The 18,270-nt window shown below is 43.7% G+C and overlaps 1 protein-coding gene across 1 annotated transcript in view; it reads right to left on the bottom strand.

The window, feature by feature from the left end:
- The window catches only part of LOC115777080 (serine/threonine-protein kinase SMG1-like), a gene marked incomplete at its 5' end in the record, with an annotated part of 28,446 nt that extends 11,836 nt beyond the window's left edge, over positions 1-16,610 (bottom strand). Inside the window, 19 exon segments of the mRNA XM_030724900.1 lie at positions 1,438-1,575; positions 3,122-3,268; positions 3,270-3,332; positions 3,645-3,925; positions 4,242-4,431; positions 5,095-5,251; positions 5,361-5,572; positions 5,717-5,779; positions 5,781-5,952; positions 7,960-8,232; positions 9,691-9,970; positions 10,627-10,698; positions 10,701-10,798; positions 12,664-12,735; positions 12,737-12,794; positions 12,797-12,854; positions 13,268-13,486; positions 16,074-16,183; positions 16,471-16,610. Coding sequence (XP_030580760.1) covers positions 1,438-1,575; positions 3,122-3,268; positions 3,270-3,332; positions 3,645-3,925; positions 4,242-4,431; positions 5,095-5,251; positions 5,361-5,572; positions 5,717-5,779; positions 5,781-5,952; positions 7,960-8,232; positions 9,691-9,970; positions 10,627-10,698; positions 10,701-10,798; positions 12,664-12,735; positions 12,737-12,794; positions 12,797-12,854; positions 13,268-13,486; positions 16,074-16,183; positions 16,471-16,610 — 2,803 coding nt within the window.
- Between the last annotated feature and the right edge of the window lie 1,660 nt (positions 16,611-18,270).

Below are 18,270 nucleotides of genomic sequence, written 5' to 3'. Positions count from 1 at the left end.
CATCCGAACTCAATGACAAGTTACTGGCCTGGCGGAACCTCTCGAAGCGACGAATCCATTTTGTCCATTCCTGTGGTTTAGAAAAATCAAAGGGCTCCGGCGGCTGGATGCTGAACGTAGCGCTGGGAGTATTAGCCACAGTGCTAACTCCTGCCCTCGGCTGCTCGTCCTCTCCGTTATTAGACATCTCCATGCTATTGCTCACCCTTTTCCCTCCTTATCCACTCCCGATGGACCATGGAAGTGTCTCCCCAGCAACACGAGCCACTTCTGACACCATGTCGTGTTCTTAATTTGAACAAATAACCATAGACCTCCGTGTGCTGACGATCACGTCCTTTATTACATGAAACCCCCAAACAAAACACACCCCGCCCCCTGCTGACTTCCCACAAGTCACCTGGCCTTCCGGGATCACATTCAAGATCCCAAATGTTTTAACATTCATTATTCATGAACACCACAAACACGGCAATTACGATATTATCGTAGACGATATATATCGCACAACCCTACTGCCAGCAATAAGTCGCATTTGTTCCTATTGGGTGATGGACTTCACCAGGGCTGCCCTCTGTCACCGACAGAATTTCTAGGCGCAGCCAAAAAAGAGACACATTCGCTGGCTTCATCGTGTGATGACCTTCATCTCATTCTGGAGTGGTTTGCAGTCAAGTCTGAAGTGTAAGGGATGATAACTAGCACCTCCAAGACTTGGACCTTGGACCCACTACAGGGTTGCTCCTTGTTTCCAGTCCTCTTTGTGATATTCATGGACAGGATCCTCAAGCCATAGCCAGGGCGAGTTAGCGTCTGTTTGGGGAACCTGGTTTTTTACAGATGATGTGGTTCTGTTGACTTAATTGCAGCTTGACTTTCAGCATGCACTGCAGTGGTTTGTGCCTGAGTGTGAAACCGCTAAAATGAGTGTCATCATCTGCAAGTGTGAAGCCATTGTTCTCTGCTGGTAAGCAAAGGATTGCAGTTATTCCATGATCTTATTAACAGGTGATGGGAAGGTGGAGCAGGAGGTGGACGGGCAGATAACAGCTGGATTGTTGGAAACATGCCCCCCCCCCCCCCCCCCCCCCCCCCGGAAGCTTTTATGTGAACAACGTATTTGTGTGATGGTCCAAACTGATGGTTCAGTAATGTTGACATAAGATTTTTAAGGTAGCGTTCAAACCTCTTGTGTACGGTTCCTAAATGTGCTCAGTGAAACACACAAAGCTCAATGTAATTGGTACAGAGCGAAAAAGGTGGAAGCAATCTGGATCTCAGTCACTGTTAGTTTCACCTACACTTTCCCTACTGTAATGCAAATGCTGCAAAACCTCTGCATTTTCTGTAGGACATGGGCATAATGCACTTTTCTTGAACTGCCCAGAAACACTTATGTTTCGCTATGAGTTTGAAGACATCTGATCTAAAACTCACCTGAATGGCAACAATGGCTCCTTCATCCTGACTCAGCTTATACAGCTTCTTCTTCATGTTGCTGAGGATGACAGAACGAGGAGGAATGCTGACACTTAGAGGCTGATTGCTGGGCCCTAGCACATCCTCGTGCTGCCACTGCAAGAAGATACATAGAAACAAACCAATAAATGTAGTGGTATACTTGGACAAGCCACCACCGATATAATCTCTCTCTAGTTCAGTTAACTGTGATTACATGCCATATAAAATTATGTCAGAGATGATCTGACTTGTGATCTGATTTGTTTTTTAATAATCGAGTTATTTGATGAATCATAATTTTATGAATGAGCATGGTGTTCCTTTCGTTGCAGTACTTTGTGTCAATCATTTTCAGTTTTGAATCAGGGGCTCTAATGTACGATTATTAGGGGAAAGGTTTTCACAGGAGTCCACCCTTACTGCTTCCACAGGAATGAAGAGGGTGAGCAGCAGCCAGGTGCTCCTAAAGCAACTGCACTTGATCAATTGATCATCGGCAAGTGTGTGTTCACACAATGCCAAAATCTACCCACAAGTGGATGTCCCAGCAAATTCAGGCCAGGGTCAGACCGTGTAGTCCTCAGAGAAAGTGCAAAAAACCCACGAGCTCTAGTTCAGACTCTACAGGCCTCAGGCAGCATGTTAAAGGTTAAAGTTCATGACAGCACAATTAGAAACAAACTGGACACGTATGGCGGGTTTGGAAGGGGTGCCAGGAGAAAACGTCTTCTCTCTAAAGAGAACATGGCAGCATTAAGTTACAAAGCTGCATCTGAACAAACCAAAGGCTTGTGGAACAAAGGCCTTCGGACAGAGGTGACCGAAGTGGAGATGTTTGTCCATTATGTACAGGAGCACGTTTGGAGAAACCAACCACAGCATATCAGCACAAACACCAGAGCAGCACAGTGGTGGAGGGATCAGAATTGGGGTTTGTTCTGAAGGACCCGGGCACCTTGCACTCATTGAGTCGACCATGAACTCTTCTGTAAACCAAAGTCAGAATTGAGGCCAGCTAAACACAATGATCCCAATCACAGCAGCAGATCTCCAACAGAACGGCTGAAAAAGAATCACAGCCCAAGGTCCAGCCCTCGACCTGGCTGAGATGCTGTGGTGGGACCTTCAGAGAGCCGTGCATAAAGGAATGACTACAATGAACTGAAGCACCCTTGTAAAGAAGAGCGGGCCAACAATCCTCCACCATGATTTAAATACTTGATGAAACAATTTCAGTTAAAAGCTACTGAATAATGGGGGGTGGTCATATTTAACAGGCACTTTTATCTGTGAGTCAGATGTTAAATAAGCATTCATGTAAGTATAATCCAATAAGATTATGCTTACATAGAGCTGCTATTACATGCTATTAAAGAATTTAGATCAAGCCACAAAAACTGGACTGGAAACTTTCCAGTTACTAATCTTAGTATCAAGTGTCGCTCACATGACACGCAAAATATTACAAATAACAAAAAGGTCAGAGTACCTGAATCTGTAACAAAGGCATTTTTGTGTGGTGATATTTTGCATTACCAACTCTATATACTGCAAGCAGAGATATTTTCAGAGTTTGTGAGTTGAAATGTAACAAATATGATCTTGGAATAGGATATATCATCACAACTCAAAAAGCATCGACACACACTTCTGTGTGTACCTGGAACATAGCGATGTGCAGCTGGCTCCTCTGCAGGCTGGCCTTGGCAGCCTCTAAGTTGCTGTCCAACCTCCTCAGCAGGTCCACTTTCTTCCATGCTGTGTCATAGGATGAGACCAGCACCGTGGCTCTGTTCAACAAGAGCTGGGGAGACTCGGCCTGACGTCAGACCCTGCTCCACGGCCTTCTTACAAAGCTCGTCCAGAGAGACCTTGAGAGAAACCATACACGGGGGTACAGGGAAGATTACTTCTTGGTATTCTTTACACTCTGAACACTGGCATAGTAAATCATAGTATCCACTTTACATTATGCTAACAAGACCCATGACTGATGGGCATATCCTGCCACGATTAATGAAAATAAAGAATAGCCCTATTTCATAACAGACACCCTTCATTTTATTACCCTCTGCAAACTCATTTCCCTCATTTGGAGGCCTTGCCCTAAACATTTATCCTTTTAGTCACCCCCTAAAGATATAATACAGATTCCAGTATAATTACTTCCATACTCAACATACCTTGCTCTCTGCACCAAAGTCTTTTGCTTCCACCTGAGCGACAATGTCCACACCAAGGGCAGAGAGGGTGCTGCAGAGGGCCAGGCTGAGAGCTTGGCTGGGCATACCCATGAGCATCTGCCGGACAAACTCAGCAGTGAAGGCCTTGATGGGACGAATCATCTGTTCCTCACTGGCCACTGCCGCACCCGACCCTGTTGCATTGGGTCGGCCATACAGGGGTTTCCCCAAACCAACAGGTCCATTTGTAGGTAACAGGTCCTCAGCTGGGGGACAGGTACCTGCCAACATTTGTCCCAGTCATTATACAGCTCCGAGAAAATCTCATTATTTAAATAACCAAGCTCACAAATAACAAAGCTATATTCGCTTTTTTGGGAAACAGTTTGACTTTGTCTAAAAGTGAGACATGCTGTATAAATCAATATGGTAATGATGCTTCAACACAATGTTTCAGGCATGTGTTCCACAACTCTCCCTACAGCCAAAAGGCTTCTTTACTGAACTCAGCGTTCATGCAGGCGAGTGGGAGGTTTGAACCACACGATGAGCTCATCCTCCGTCCTTGTTGTCTGTGTGGCTGTGAAGAGCTCTTACCAGCCAGAGTCTGAGCGAATGAGGAACACAGCCTAAAGAAGTCCCTGATGGTCTGCAGTCTCTTGAGGAAGAACACCTCTTCCATCAGCTGACGCTGATTCAGGCTATCAAAAAAGTGGAGCTGTGTGGCTCGGGCCTCTCTCAGAACATCCACCTTCCTCCAGAGGGGTGGCACCTCCAAAGAACTCAGCTAAGGATACAAAGAGCAGAGTGATATTAGATTAGAGCATGTTAACTTTTATGCATTGATAACCACAAGTATTTATCCAGGAAACAACAAAGCAAGTGATGCAGACTAGTTCCTGCAGAGCAGAAAAGCTGGTTAGGCCCATGTCCACCCTAAACCTGCACCATCTGTGTCACATCTGCCGCCTTCTACATTATGCTGATGCATGTCTCTATGGTGTGCACTGGAAATCAAGGAACCTGCAGGCTAGTTACTATGCAGACCTCTGCTTTTATTAGAACATCTAGAATAAACAAGATAAACTATAATACAAAGAAACACAAGAGCGCCAACTAGTGGGGAAAAATGATGCCTGTTGCACTGTATTATCCCTGTTTGATGTCACCCAGTTATTGAGTGGACACCATTTTTCTAGTTTAACAGTGACCTTGATGTTGACCCCCAGTGACCCCATATACAATCCTAACCTTGCTTCGATCATAAGCCATCATTCAGTAAGAGTAAGGAGCAGACACTTATGGGTGATATGTCCTGACTTTCAACCAGCGTATAATAATAAAAATTCACCATAAATCCTAAAAGATATTAACAGACTCAGCAATGGTCTTGCATGTGAGTTTAAGCCTATCATCACATTAACTGAATTTGCAGAAAAGGGAGCTCTACCTTTTCAGTGAGCTGCCCAAAAGCAGTCTCCAGCTGAGTGAACATGCCATCAAAAGCAACCAACAACATTTGACCTGCAGACATCTTCGGTGTGTCCTGGCCCTGTCCGTCCATGCTACGAGGCTGAATCAGCTCAGAGTACTGGGCACGCAGCATTCTGAGCATTAAAACAAACACAAGTTTCTCAGAAGAAAAAAACTGCTTTGGATTCGAAGCATGCAGGCTGGTAGACAGTTAAGCAGCACTGTGTATGCACAAAATTCAACCTGGTGATGTGGAGGCAGTGATTGCGGCCGTTGTGGTCCAGGCCTGTGGTGGTTTGCAGACTATCGGCCAGACCCTGCAGGCCAAGACCATCAGAGCTCTGATCTACCAGCTGCTCCAGTTCTGCCAACATGGACTCCAAGGTGGGCTCTCCCTTTACCATACAGCGCAGAGCCTCTGGAAAGATAATCTGACGGAAGTTGGTGTTCAGTTCCTGCAGTAAACAAGACGACAGACCAGACCAGTGGAAGAAATTCAGTTCTGCCTTTTCCAGTCACAGCTACATTTCTGTACACACGAGAATACACGGCTTCACACTGTCACTGGCTGATTTCACAGTGTTTTGGGGGGCACCCACCTGCAAGCACGTATACACAGCATTGGCCAGATAAACAACCTGGGTGGTAGCTGAAGGTGGCGGGGAGCTCCAGGTCATGAGCTAGGAGCTGGCAGCGCTGTAGCAGTGTTACAAGGGAGCTGACATTCCCAATCATACAGCAGAGCTCCTCCAAAAACCACGCCCCATCCCGAGAGGTCAGGTCTACAAGCTGCTCCCCAGCACTGGCTGCTGCACCCTCCATTACCAGGTTACGCCTAGGGTGGAGCGAGCACACACACACACACACACACACACACACACACACACACACACACACGGTTTATTCGATCCATTGCAACTATTAATCTAGCATCCACCTACCTGCCCACCCACTAAACACAAATATACTGGTACAGAAATAAAGACATGGTGTAATATGCTATGCATTATTGTTCAGAAGATGAATTTACCTAATTTTAGAACCTGATAATGACCAGATATTCTTTTATTATGTCCTGTAATGTGTGTGTCCTCCTTAAGGCCGTTACAACACCGGATGCATAGCAAAAAAAAAAAAAATGACATGAAATTCCAAATATTTCAAATGTGAACTTGTGTAACCTACATACACTCTGAATGTGTTACATTTTTGTGAATAATTCATCCTCAAAGAAAGAAAAAAAAAAAAAAAAGTGATGATGTAATGAGGTCCTGATGTTTCTAAACAAGAGAAGGAAGAAAGAGATTCGGGTTTCATCCAACTCTCCTGAGAAAGCAGCAGGGACAGTTTCATGGTTTGATCCCGGAGTTGAAGCTGCATCACGGCCGCTTTTGTACATATTTCATGATGTCAAATGAGATGAGATGAGATCTTGTTGCCAATTGCAGCGCTCTGATTGGTTAGATCAGTTTATTCATTGGAAAATAAAAATCAAACTTGATCTGAAAACATAAATGCCACAAATTCGTCCTGTGAAACGACGCGGTTGGTGTGAAGGGCTGCATTCAGAACAGGCGAGTCTGAAAAATATTTTTAAGGCACAAAATATACACATCTGGTGTGCGACAGGGTTAGGGCCTTTATAAGAGAAACAGATGAGGCTGCGGAGGTGGTGCGGGTCTGCTCGAGTCTACAGACCCGACCATCCTCTGTGAAGAGAGGACTGCTGTGGCTATGCCAGCAGTGGATGATTTCAAGAAGCGCTCGGGGAGGGTTCATCTGCTTCTGAATGTAAATAAGAAGGGTGGTGATTGGCTTCAGATGGAAGGGAGTGGCTATCCGGACTGTGTCTATCCTGGGACAGTACATGGACACCAGGCTGTATACAGGAAAGGGATGAGCAAGGAAGCTGAAAATGATCAAGTCTCCAATTTTCATAAAAACATTTTCAATATAAAGATTCTTCTTAGCACTTAGTTAAAATTCTTTTGCTGTCCTGAACATCAGAAAATGTTGTTTCCTCACTCTGCTCAGACTTCCCTGCAGCTGCACTCCTGTTTGTCTTCAGTAAGTGAAAAGCTGCTCTGCTGGCCTGAGATCAGGTTGGTGAAGAGGATCCCACTTCTTTGCTCAGTTTGCAGCCTTTTTCTGGATCTGAGCAGAGTACGGCCCTGTACACGTCATCCTGCCACTTCTACAAACACCAGTGACTGAGAACTGTGCAGGCTCTTTCAGATCTTTAAGCCTAACCTGCCATTCCTGCTCTTAAATTTTTAACCGGTGGTTTGCACCTTGCTGTAAATCCTCTGTATTTCCATTCATGAAGGCTTCTCGATTGTAGACTCTGACAATGACACACCTGCGTACTGAGAACCTGAGTGTGTTCATGATGCTGTGAAGGGTTTTTAATGAACCACACAAAGGTTTATTTGGTTTTTCAGCCTAACGATGCCCTCCTTCATCAGCATCTCTTTGGACCTCATATTGAAGCATTTCAGTGAACAGCTACCCGATGTTTATCCATCTGTCTGTCCATATGCTTGTTTTGGTCAAAGTATTGACCTACAGTACAGACATAAATGTAGACTTTGCAAATAAATCACTAAAGATCATCACAGGGGCTTAAAACAGTTCTTTTCACCTCTTCTGACTGCTTCAACTGCTCATTGTGAAAGTCTGGTCTACTACCTAGCTTAATCTTTTTAGCCAACCTATTCAGCTTTTAATTTTTAGCAGCACAGCAGACAAAGGATGGTAGTAACAAGAACCCCAGTCTACTTTTCATTAGACTCCATGTAAAAGCAGCAGAGTGAAACGTGGAATTAAAAAATATGAATTAAACCTGCAGAGCGTGCAGAGGGCAGAGGTGATGATTGCAGCCAGGCTAAGAGAACCTGGCTCTCCATTCTCCCGCAGGAAAACTGTAATGCAGTGTTCAATCTCCTGCAGCTGCTCCTCGCAGGCCGCTACATTTGTACCCTCGGCCTTCAGCCGCTCTGCTTGGTGCATCATTCGCTCATTGGTGTCAGCCACTTGGCGCTGCAGAGTTAACTCCACACTGGAAAGGAAACTGGCAGGAGGCAGCAGAAGGCTGGGGGCAAACAGCACCTCGTATCTGTGAAGAGAGAGAAACTAAATTTAGCTGTTGGCATGACGAGTACGAGTGTAGTGCTGTCCCTGCCACTGTAGCACTTGGGACAGAGCACAAACTGGGGGGGGGGGGGGGGGGGGGGGGGGTGGTAGTGTGTTACTGTGCTTTTGATACTAGATTACTTTCCTGAAGATATGATGGAATTATGGGTGAGATTTCAAAACCACAGCAGTGGAAGATTGATAGCTAGTGTAACTCCTTTTGTGCACGCAGCTACTTCACTTTGACCTTTGACCTCCACCTTCCTGAGCCGCTTCTCTCGGGGCTGCTGGGGAAGCAGCAGAGATTCAGACTAACTGTACTCTGGAAGTCTGCATCTTAAAAATGTTTTACAACTTCTAAACTAGTTGGTATCACAATTTAAATAATGAGAAGCAATCTAATGCTAATTAGAATTAGCACACTGCTCTGGAAAAATAATACACAAGCATAACTGGCATCCCTAGTTTGGTTATAGCTGATCTCTGGCGTACAGACACACAGCTTGGTGACTTGTTTGTGGCATTTCGTTGTTTAAACCAGGAGGTGGTGCTGCTATTTCTCCTGGTCTCTTTGGTGCCTCACATGTGAGTAACTGTAAGGCTGTGGTCCAGCTTTTTGAGGGGGCATAAACTCCTTTATTAAAAACTCCTTTATACATCATCTTAACGCATAATGACAAATCCCATTACTGCTTCATTTTCATTAAAAGCATTTTCTAAAATATAAATCTGCCTGCTGCCATTGCTGCAGACTGTCTACATGAAACCCGGTGGAGAGAACCTACTCTGAAGAGGTTAATACAATCATACCCACCCACAGCACCTGCTGGCTTTTACTGACTTGTTATGAGTCAAAATAAAAGTGTTTATGTGTAGTGTAACCACTAGTTTAGTTTGACATTTTTATAATTCTTTGATTTGAAAAGTTTTTTAAAAGGCAGAGACATCAGCCACCCCCCCAAACCAGAACTCAGCTGTTCAGCACACCAACAGCACAATATTAATGCTCCACAAAGTGCGCAGCACTCCGTGTTCTACACTTACACAAACTGAAGACTTCCAGGCATCCGACAGTATGCAACAGCTCGATCCTTTTCTATTCCAGCTCCTCAGCCATGACAGAGCACCTGAGTTACAGCGCTTTCTAAAATCATCTAGTAACTAGCAGCCTGAGCTGCTGTTCACCAGTTAGAGTCACAACTCATCAGTGGCTCGAATATTGTGCCCAATCTGCACTGCACACACAGGCCATTTTCAGGAGCAATTGGAAGCAAAGAGTTTGCACTGTGGAGCAGTACTCCACCAAGGAAAATAAAGTTCTTAATAATGGCTACAGGTATTAGCCTTTCAAACCAAATAAGAGTAGCACCACTACTGAGTATCAGAACTTTAAAACGTACTCTTATGTGGAAAAGGAGGAAAGTGTAATACAACTCCTTACTGTCTGTAGATGTGCTGGCAGTGATCCACTGTCATGTCTCTCAGCAGTTCTTCCAACCAGGCCTTCCACTGATGGGACCTGTGGAATACTAGGGTAGCCCGTGGGTACAGCAAAGCCACTGTGGCATAGCTGTGAAGCTGCTCCAGGCAGCTGCGAAGTGCTGCACGGCGCTGCTGCAGCAAGGTGCTCACCTCTGCCTCCAGGCTCTCACACTGGCTAATTAGGTGGGCCTGACCTGCATTTTGCAAGAAGGCTGTAGCTGGCACATAGCTTGGAGGACCTAATGGGACAGCCAAGAACAAGATATAGCACAGTTCATTAAAATCAAATACCAAAATAGCTTTATTATACTAATTTATGACATTACACTAAAACCTGGAAGGCACTAGGTGAATGCTGACTTAACGTGTCACACAAACACTTTAGTTTATGGCTACTGATTCTAAATAATCAGGTTTCCTTCTTAGGGCCTGGGGGCTGTTTTGGTGGGGGTCACAAGCATGGTCATCTCCCTTCAATCATGTCTGTGTAATTCTGGTCTAAACATTCAAGTGATACCAACCACGGGAACCATTAAAACTGAGGAAAGAGACAAATTATCATACACAGACTGATATTTGCTGACTTGCCCCGCTGAGCTGAAGTGTACCGGAGAAGGTGAGTAACACCTTTTCTTCCTTTCTCCATATTTGTTATTTTGTTTCAAAAGGAATTCTTTAGCTTTTTGAAAGCCAATATGATGTCAGTGAGTCCTGTTTCATTTGATATACTTTTTAAGCAAAATACACCTTAGCAACAGCCAGACATCTGCTGAAATAACCCACATTCAGAAACCTACCTAAGGAGAAAGGGACGGTATTTATACAAGATGCTTTTTAAAAACAAAACAAAAACTACATTCATCCACCCTTGTTGCAACATTTTCATTGGACTGACCAAGATCGATAGGGTTACTTATGTCCTGCAGCAGGCTGGCAAGCTGTGTGGCCTCCAGGCTGGAAAATGCTGCTGGTACTGGGAGATCCACTGGTCCAGCTCAGCTAGTTTGCTCTGAATGGCCTCCTGCACAGTCCGCTGTCGTGACTGCAGCTGGGTGTGTTCAGAGTACCTGTGAGCAGGAAGGCTGGGTGAATGAGAGTTCAGAATGTTTTTGCATATACTGTAGGATTGTGTTACCATCTTCCTGGATTTCCTGTGTATAAGGCCATTTTTAAGGCCGGATGTGCCACAAATGGTTGGCTTTGATTTTTTCCATAAGTTTTTTTATTTTGAAATTTACTTTGGCCAAGCAACATTTGATGTGCTTTTGAAACAGTTGCCTCTTAGTTAAAAGTCTTCAACAGCGACAACAAGAAGTACGGTTCATATTCTTTAGTCTTCAGATTCCATTTCTATTGAAAGACAAAGACTGCAACTAGAATCAGGTGCCAACAGTGAGAACCCTCTCAGTGAATGACAGGGTGGGCCCGTCTTATTTAAAGTTTGGACATGTAGTGCCTGGTGTCATGTTAGATATTCAAGAGTGGTGTCCAGAAAAAAAAAAAAAAAAAAAAAAAAAAAAAGAAGAGGCTGCCAATGATACTGTCCAATTATGTAAAAGATAACCAAGAAATATGCAGAACTGTTGTCTGCATATTCTCTTTTAATCAGAAAGAGACTGCACACATTTGACCTGCACTGGAATCGTTGCCAGGAGAAATCAATAATTAGTACATTCAATCAGGAATCAAAACTGCTGTGTAGGTCCAGTAACAGCAGACATGCTTGGAGTGGATCATGCTTGGAGTGTTTGCAGAGGACGAGTCTCGTAGAGTGAAGGAGAAGCAGGACGTTGTAATATTATGGGCTTGCTGATCTGAATTAGGAACTTAGCAGCTGAGATGTGGTGTCACATCCAAGAGTTGTAGCAGTATGAAGACACTGAACGTGCTCAAAGTGGATCTTTTAAAAGAACAATAATCCTAAACACACACACCAACTCCATAAAGCAATGACTCAAGAAGAGTATGACCTGCTCAAAACACAGACCCAGAGGTCATTTTGAATTTGATGGCAGCAACACATCAAAAAAGTTGAGACAGGCCCATGTTTCCCACTGTGTAGCATTCCCTCTACTTTTAACAACAGTCTGTAAACATCTGGGAACAGAGGAGAGCAGCTGCTGGGCTTTTCTGTCCCATTTGGGGCTGATAGAGGATTCCAGCTCCTCAGCCGTGCTGGGTGGTCTTTCACATTTTTCATTTCATGATGCTCCAAATGTTTTTAGGTGGTGAAAGGTCTGGCCTGCAGACAGGCCAGTTCAGCACCTGGACTCTGCTGCTATGACACCATGGTGTTGGAGTCGATGCAGTGAGCGGTTTAGCATTGTCTTGCTGAAATATGAAGGCCTTCATGGAAAAAGTTGTCATCTTGTTGCTCTAAAACCTGTATATACCCTTCAGCATTGATGGAGCCTTTCTGCAGAGCTTCTGGCTTTTTTGTGCGGGGTTCTCTCTGGTTTCCTTCCACTGTCCAGAGACGTACAGTTAGTGGGGTTAGATTAACTGGTCATTTGAAATTGCTCATAGGTGTGAATGTTGTCTGTCTCTCTGTGTTAGCCCTGCAACAGGCTGGCGACCTGTCCAGGTGTACCCTGACTCTTGGCCTATGGCAGCTGGGATAGGCTCCTTGCCCCCCAGAGACCTGAAGAGGATGGATGACTATTATGCAAAATGTTTTCATATTTTGATTTTAAAGGTGATTTTACTTAAAAGCCACATTCCTTATTTGTGTTTTGAGTACTCTGCACTTAATTATAGTGTGTTTCAAAGATATCAAATATTTGTACATATATGTAAAGTTCAATGAATCCACTGGATGTACTTATGGCATGGGGAAGTACAGTACAGTGCTTACAATTGTATACTATTATTTTTTTGTAACAACTCAATGGTGGTCTGCAATTTGTAATAATGAGCATATGTGCTCTCTGACCGTTGCTCCAGGGTGAAGATGACGTGGTCAGGATGGTTCTCTGCTCCCTCCAAGAAGGCCATCTCCCTCGTGTTTAGCTTGGCGTTTCTCTCCTTGGCAGAGAAGCTCTTGCAGGACCAAGTACTCTTCTAAGCTTCTTCTACTTGTGGTAGAACTGCTAGCATTTCATCACGATTCTTAAACCAGTTCACCTGCATACAGCCCACACAGTGCATCAATCACACTAAAAAATACAGGTAAGGGTTAATCCTACCTTTGACCTATACCTACCCAGGATTCTGATAATAGTCTTTAAACAAAGGCAACATTGTTCAACTTACTGAGAGACAATGTAAGATACAGGACTGGTTTTTCACAACAAAGAAGAGCAAACTCAACTAGGAAAGCAAGTCACAAATGTTGGGTCAGTGTAACCACGGCATCAACCTCAGAAACCAGAGTCAACCATGAGAGGTGATCTACAACCTGACACTATTCTTTGAGGTACACAAAGAGCCTCGAGTGTGTGTATGATTAAAACGGGACCTGTAGTTTAAACTGATCAGTAAGACTAGAAAAGCGTATAAATGTGAATACATACATTATTTTGTATTCATGAACTCACCTTGATCTCAGCCACCCTCGAGGAGAAGAGCGAGCGTGTGATGTCCCTCTCCATGTCCCGCTTGCTCTTCTTGCTGTCAGCCTGCTGGCCTCCCCCTCCATACACCGCACCAGCAAATCCTACCTCACCCCCCGCAGTCCAGTCCACCAGAGGGTCATACACAAAGGCCTCCAGTAGGGTCAGTAAGGTCTCTCTGCCTCGTCGCATTATCTGAACCACCTAGAAACACATATTTGACTTCAATATTGGTTTTTCCAGGTGTATTGTAACTTTTATTGTAACTGTCCTCAGAACTAGCCACTGCTGCCCAAGAGCAGCTGACTGTTGTAGCGCTGAGCGGTTGGGGCTATGACAGCTTCAGGATGTTCCAAACTGACTATGGCTAATGTTAGTTCATGGCTCTGACTGATTCTCCAGCTTCTCTCAGCTTCACAGCTGCTTGTTTCTCACCCACAGACGGCTCTCTGGTTTCATGTTGGGGAGTCCTCTAACTATAAATGCAGCCTGCACAGGCAGAACCCAATTCAGTTTCAATAATCAATGTAACAGGACACACCTGAGCAACTACACACACCTGTCAGTCACATGTTCCAGTACTTTTGCTCACAAGAAAAATGGGCGGCTTCAGCCCAAAGGTGCTATCTTCTGAACTATGTATCAGATCCAAATGTAAATACCTGGAAATAAAAGCTGAGGTGTTCATCATTTGTCTCATATTCATCTTTTAATGTCAAAGCCAAATGTTTTCAGTCTACAGCAAAAATAAAGAGGCTGGCCTCACTGTTCCTATACTGTTGGAGGGGAGTGTAAGTAGTGTTGAGTGTAGCAGGTGCATAAATGTCATACACACAGCAGTGATACTGACAGACAGATGGTGTCCAGGGGAGAAATGTATAGTGACAAGTAGCAGCGCTCTGAGAGCACAAATGTCCAGCTCACTCTGTGGGCACTGCTTCCTTCTAAGGAACATTTTGGGGTCAACCTGAACAGCAGATGTGAAATGTAACCATGAGGTCAAAGGTCAAATGATATTTGGATGCAAACTATAATGTGATATTTCGACTCCCCGTATACAGCATCATTCCTAAATGTTTGCAATACAAACAATTTTAAATAGTTTTAAGGATAAAAGACATTTTCTGAAAGAAGAGGTCAGAGGTCAAGTGTGACATGATATTTTAAATCTTTATGCTGACAACTGTTGAGACTTGTTTTTTAACTCTTCTCACTTAATAAAGATTACAATGTTGCAAAGTAAAATCAGTCAAATTATATAGTAAATCAATCAGTTGATCACTTAAAAAACTGAATAAAGCAAACGATTAAGTTAAATGGAATTAGTAGCAAATGAACAGTAACTTAGCAGCTGACTCAAAGCTCGAAATAGTAGAGGGGGATTTAAAATTATTAGTTGGCTTAAATAATGACTGAACTAAAATAATAAGTAGTGCCTGAAGCAGTGGGTTGAAGAATTCAAATAAATTAGACAGAGAAGCAGAGAGCAGATAAAATGTGAAACCAGTGGTCAGATTGTTCTCCACAGCCGTATAAAGATGCATTAATCTCGGAGTTCAACCATCACGGCTTTGGAGAATATGTCCTGTACAAGATCGCTGATAAACTCGGACTATAAAAGATAAACTAATCTTGTTGTTCAACTGTCATGATTTTGGAAAATATGTTTTGTATGTAAATCCCTGATAAAGTTGCTAAAACACTGCACGTATTAAAGTGAAAGGTGAACAGTAAAAACGTCGCCTCCCACTGCTTCAGGAAATACAAAAATAGCCATGTCTCCTTAAAGAGTGTGGTCTGCTCCGTAGGGGTCTTCCTTCCTGTTTAGGGGTTCTGGGTCGCCGATTGGACGAGCCGTGCCAGGGGGCTGGGACCAGCTTGTGCACCAACAAGGGAAGGGCTAAAGTCTAAACCAAAGCCCGCCCCCATCTGTTTTGAACCAATAGGGTTGTGCATAGCAGTGAAATAAAAAGTTAGGTTAGCCTAGAGAAAACACTCCTCTTGGTAGGTTGGTTGCAGCTGACTGCAGTTTCTGAACTGAGAGGATCCGTGTACACGATATTTTTCTGGTTCTTCAATATATAAAATCTTTTGCGTGAAGACTAAAGTGTTTATGACTCATTCCTTCACAAGCAAAAAAACACGCCATAACACAACACCACACGCATGTGAGTGAAAATACCGTAATAACCCTATGTTGGGTGTGAAGCACAATTTCTCAGTGTTCAGAAACTGTTTGAATTTTTCCGGTAGGATAAACACGTAATTACGGTAAAGTGCGTTTCCACAAACGTGTCGGCGTCGATGCGCTTGGTGTCAGAAGGATAAGCTAACCTTGAAGACCTCAATGGAGACAACTTTTAATGGATTGTTGACATGAACCCATTCAAATTTGTGTTCACAGACAGAACGACACAGATGCTACCAAAAACAGAAGCTCCTTGGTGGAGGTAATAAAAAAGTACTAAAATGGATCCATACGAGATTCTGCATTTTAGAGCAAGGATGAAGAACAACTGCATATCCTAACAGGAAACTGTATCACCAAAGGATGATGGTGCTGTACACCTCCTACTGTGTACAATGCATAGCTGCAAAACCCATTTGAAATCTGTCAAATCTGTTAGAAGGTATGTGAGAAAACAATATAAAATCCTAGTGATTGATGGACTCATAGATGGATGTGAACCTATTAAGGATCAGGTTCAAGGTTATGTATCTGATTCAGATACCCTTTACCCAAATGTTCTACCTTTAATGGCTGTGCACATGGTGTGATGATGACATTAACCTGTTCACAGGACAGCCTAAAGATACCCTCCACCCCAGTGACTCCCAGGGCAGTCTCAATGTTGTGGGTCATCCTGAATGGGACCTTCTCTGGCACCCGCAGGCTTTTCCCTAGTACACACAGACAAACATATTTTAACACTCTGCAACTCGAAAAACAAGCAGGTTGTCCACAAAACTGGAAAATCTGTGCTAACATGCAGTCTGCATGTTACATGATAGAAAATGTTATATTTTATATAGTTTTGATTCAAAGAACCAAGAAACTCCTAAAGACAGCCAACAGAAAAAAAGACTGACTCGTCTTTTACGACATGCAGTGCAAATTATTTTATCTTTCACTTAAGGAGCGTCATTCTCTTTAAACTGAACCAATCACAGCAACCAGTTCCACTGACCTTTTTCAAAGCATACGTTGTAGTCGATGTGCACCACCTCTCCAGTGGTCATGTCAATCAAAACATTGTCGAGGGTGACGATCACCGAGACCAATGATGTATCCCACCATTGACATGACAGCAGTGGATCTGGCGTAGGACTGCAGCCCCCACCCCCAAAAACATAAGAAAACAGAAACACACAAAAAAGATTTTGATGGATCAGATTTCTGAGCGTCCTGTGTCATGTTTTAAAAAGAGAAGACAAGGAAGACGCTGAGGAATTTAATTCAATGTTATTTATATTGCACAATAATCAGACGACCCCTATGAGCAAGTACTTGGAAACAGTGGGAAGGAAAAACTCCCTTTTTACAGGAAGAAACCTCCAGCAGGTGCTCTGTTGGGGTGATATGGGACTATGAGGTCTTTGAGATAAGATGGTGCCTGATTATTCAAGACCTTGTATGTGAGGAGAAGGATTTTAAATTCTATTCTAGATTTAACAGGGAGCCAATGAAGAGAAGCCAATATGGGAGAAATCTGCTCTCTCTTTCTAGTCCCTGTCAGTACTCTAGCTGCAGCATTTTGGATCAGCTGAAGGCTTTTCAGGGAGCTTTTAGGACAGCCTGATAATAATGAATTACAATAGTCCAGCCTAGAAGTAATAAATGCATGAATGAGCTTTTCAGCATCACTCTGAGAAAGGATGTTTCTAATTTTAGAAATATTGCACAAATGCAAAAAAAAGCGATCCGAGATATTTGAATCAATATGTTGATCAATTATTAAATCATTTACTAATAGGGACTTGGAAGAGAGAGACCTAATGTTTAATAATCCACATTTAATTGTTTTATTCTTTGGTGCAGTTGATGAAGCTGTATTATTTATTGTTTTTGAATTTTTATGCTTAAATAGTTTTTTGCTGATTTTAGCTTTGGTTTTTGGTGGTCTGGGAGCAGGCACCGACTCTATGGGGATGGGGTTTTGGGGGGATGGCAGGAGGAGAGAAGCTGCAGAGAGGCGTGTAAGACTGCAACTCTGCTTCCTGGTCTCAACCCTGGGTAGTCAGTTTTTAGGGTTAATAAATTTGGCCAGATTTCTAGAAATGAGAGCTGCTCCATCCAAAGTAGGATGGATGCCGTCTCTCCTAACAAGACCCGGTTTTCCCCAGAAACTTTGCCAGTTATCTATGAAGCCCACGTTGTTTTTTGGACACCACTCAGACAGCCAGCGATTCAAGGAGAACATGCGGCTAAACATGTCGCTCCTGGTCTGATTGGGGAGGGGCCCAGAGAAAACTACAGAGTCCGACATCGTTTTTGCAAAGTTACACACCGAGTCAATATTAATTTTAGCGACCTCCGATTGGCGTAACCGACTTTTACAAAATCTACATTTATCCTTAGCCAGCAGTTTCAGATTTCCTTCTGTCACCTGCTCTGGCCCTGGGAAGACAATCGACTACAGTTACTGGTGTCGATAGTTCAAAGAAATGTTTTGAGAGCATCTCTTCATTTATAAAATGATTAAAAACCAGTACCTGAGTGACCCTCCACCATTCGCTTGGTGTGGTGCAGGAACACCAAAGCTCCTTAGACAGAAGGTTTGAAGGTGTAGCCTCCATTAGCTCTTGTCACGCTTCTAGCTCTTTCAAAACTCAACATTCAAACCAGTACTACCGTCTCTCTCGTGTCACATCTACATTCAGTCCCACTGCCTTCAGAGCTTGGCCCATGCGGCTGTAGTAAGCTCACTGGGGCGGGGTACTGAGGTACCCGGCTGCTGCATGGAATGAGTCTTGGGCCTGGTCAGAAG

Source organism: Archocentrus centrarchus, unplaced genomic scaffold (genome assembly GCF_007364275.1).
Source record: "Archocentrus centrarchus isolate MPI-CPG fArcCen1 unplaced genomic scaffold, fArcCen1 scaffold_43_ctg1, whole genome shotgun sequence".
Lineage (NCBI taxonomy): Eukaryota > Metazoa > Chordata > Actinopteri > Cichliformes > Cichlidae > Archocentrus > Archocentrus centrarchus.
The sequence above is the reverse complement of the archived record's forward strand: the minus strand, read 5'-3'. Positions and strand labels throughout refer to the sequence as shown.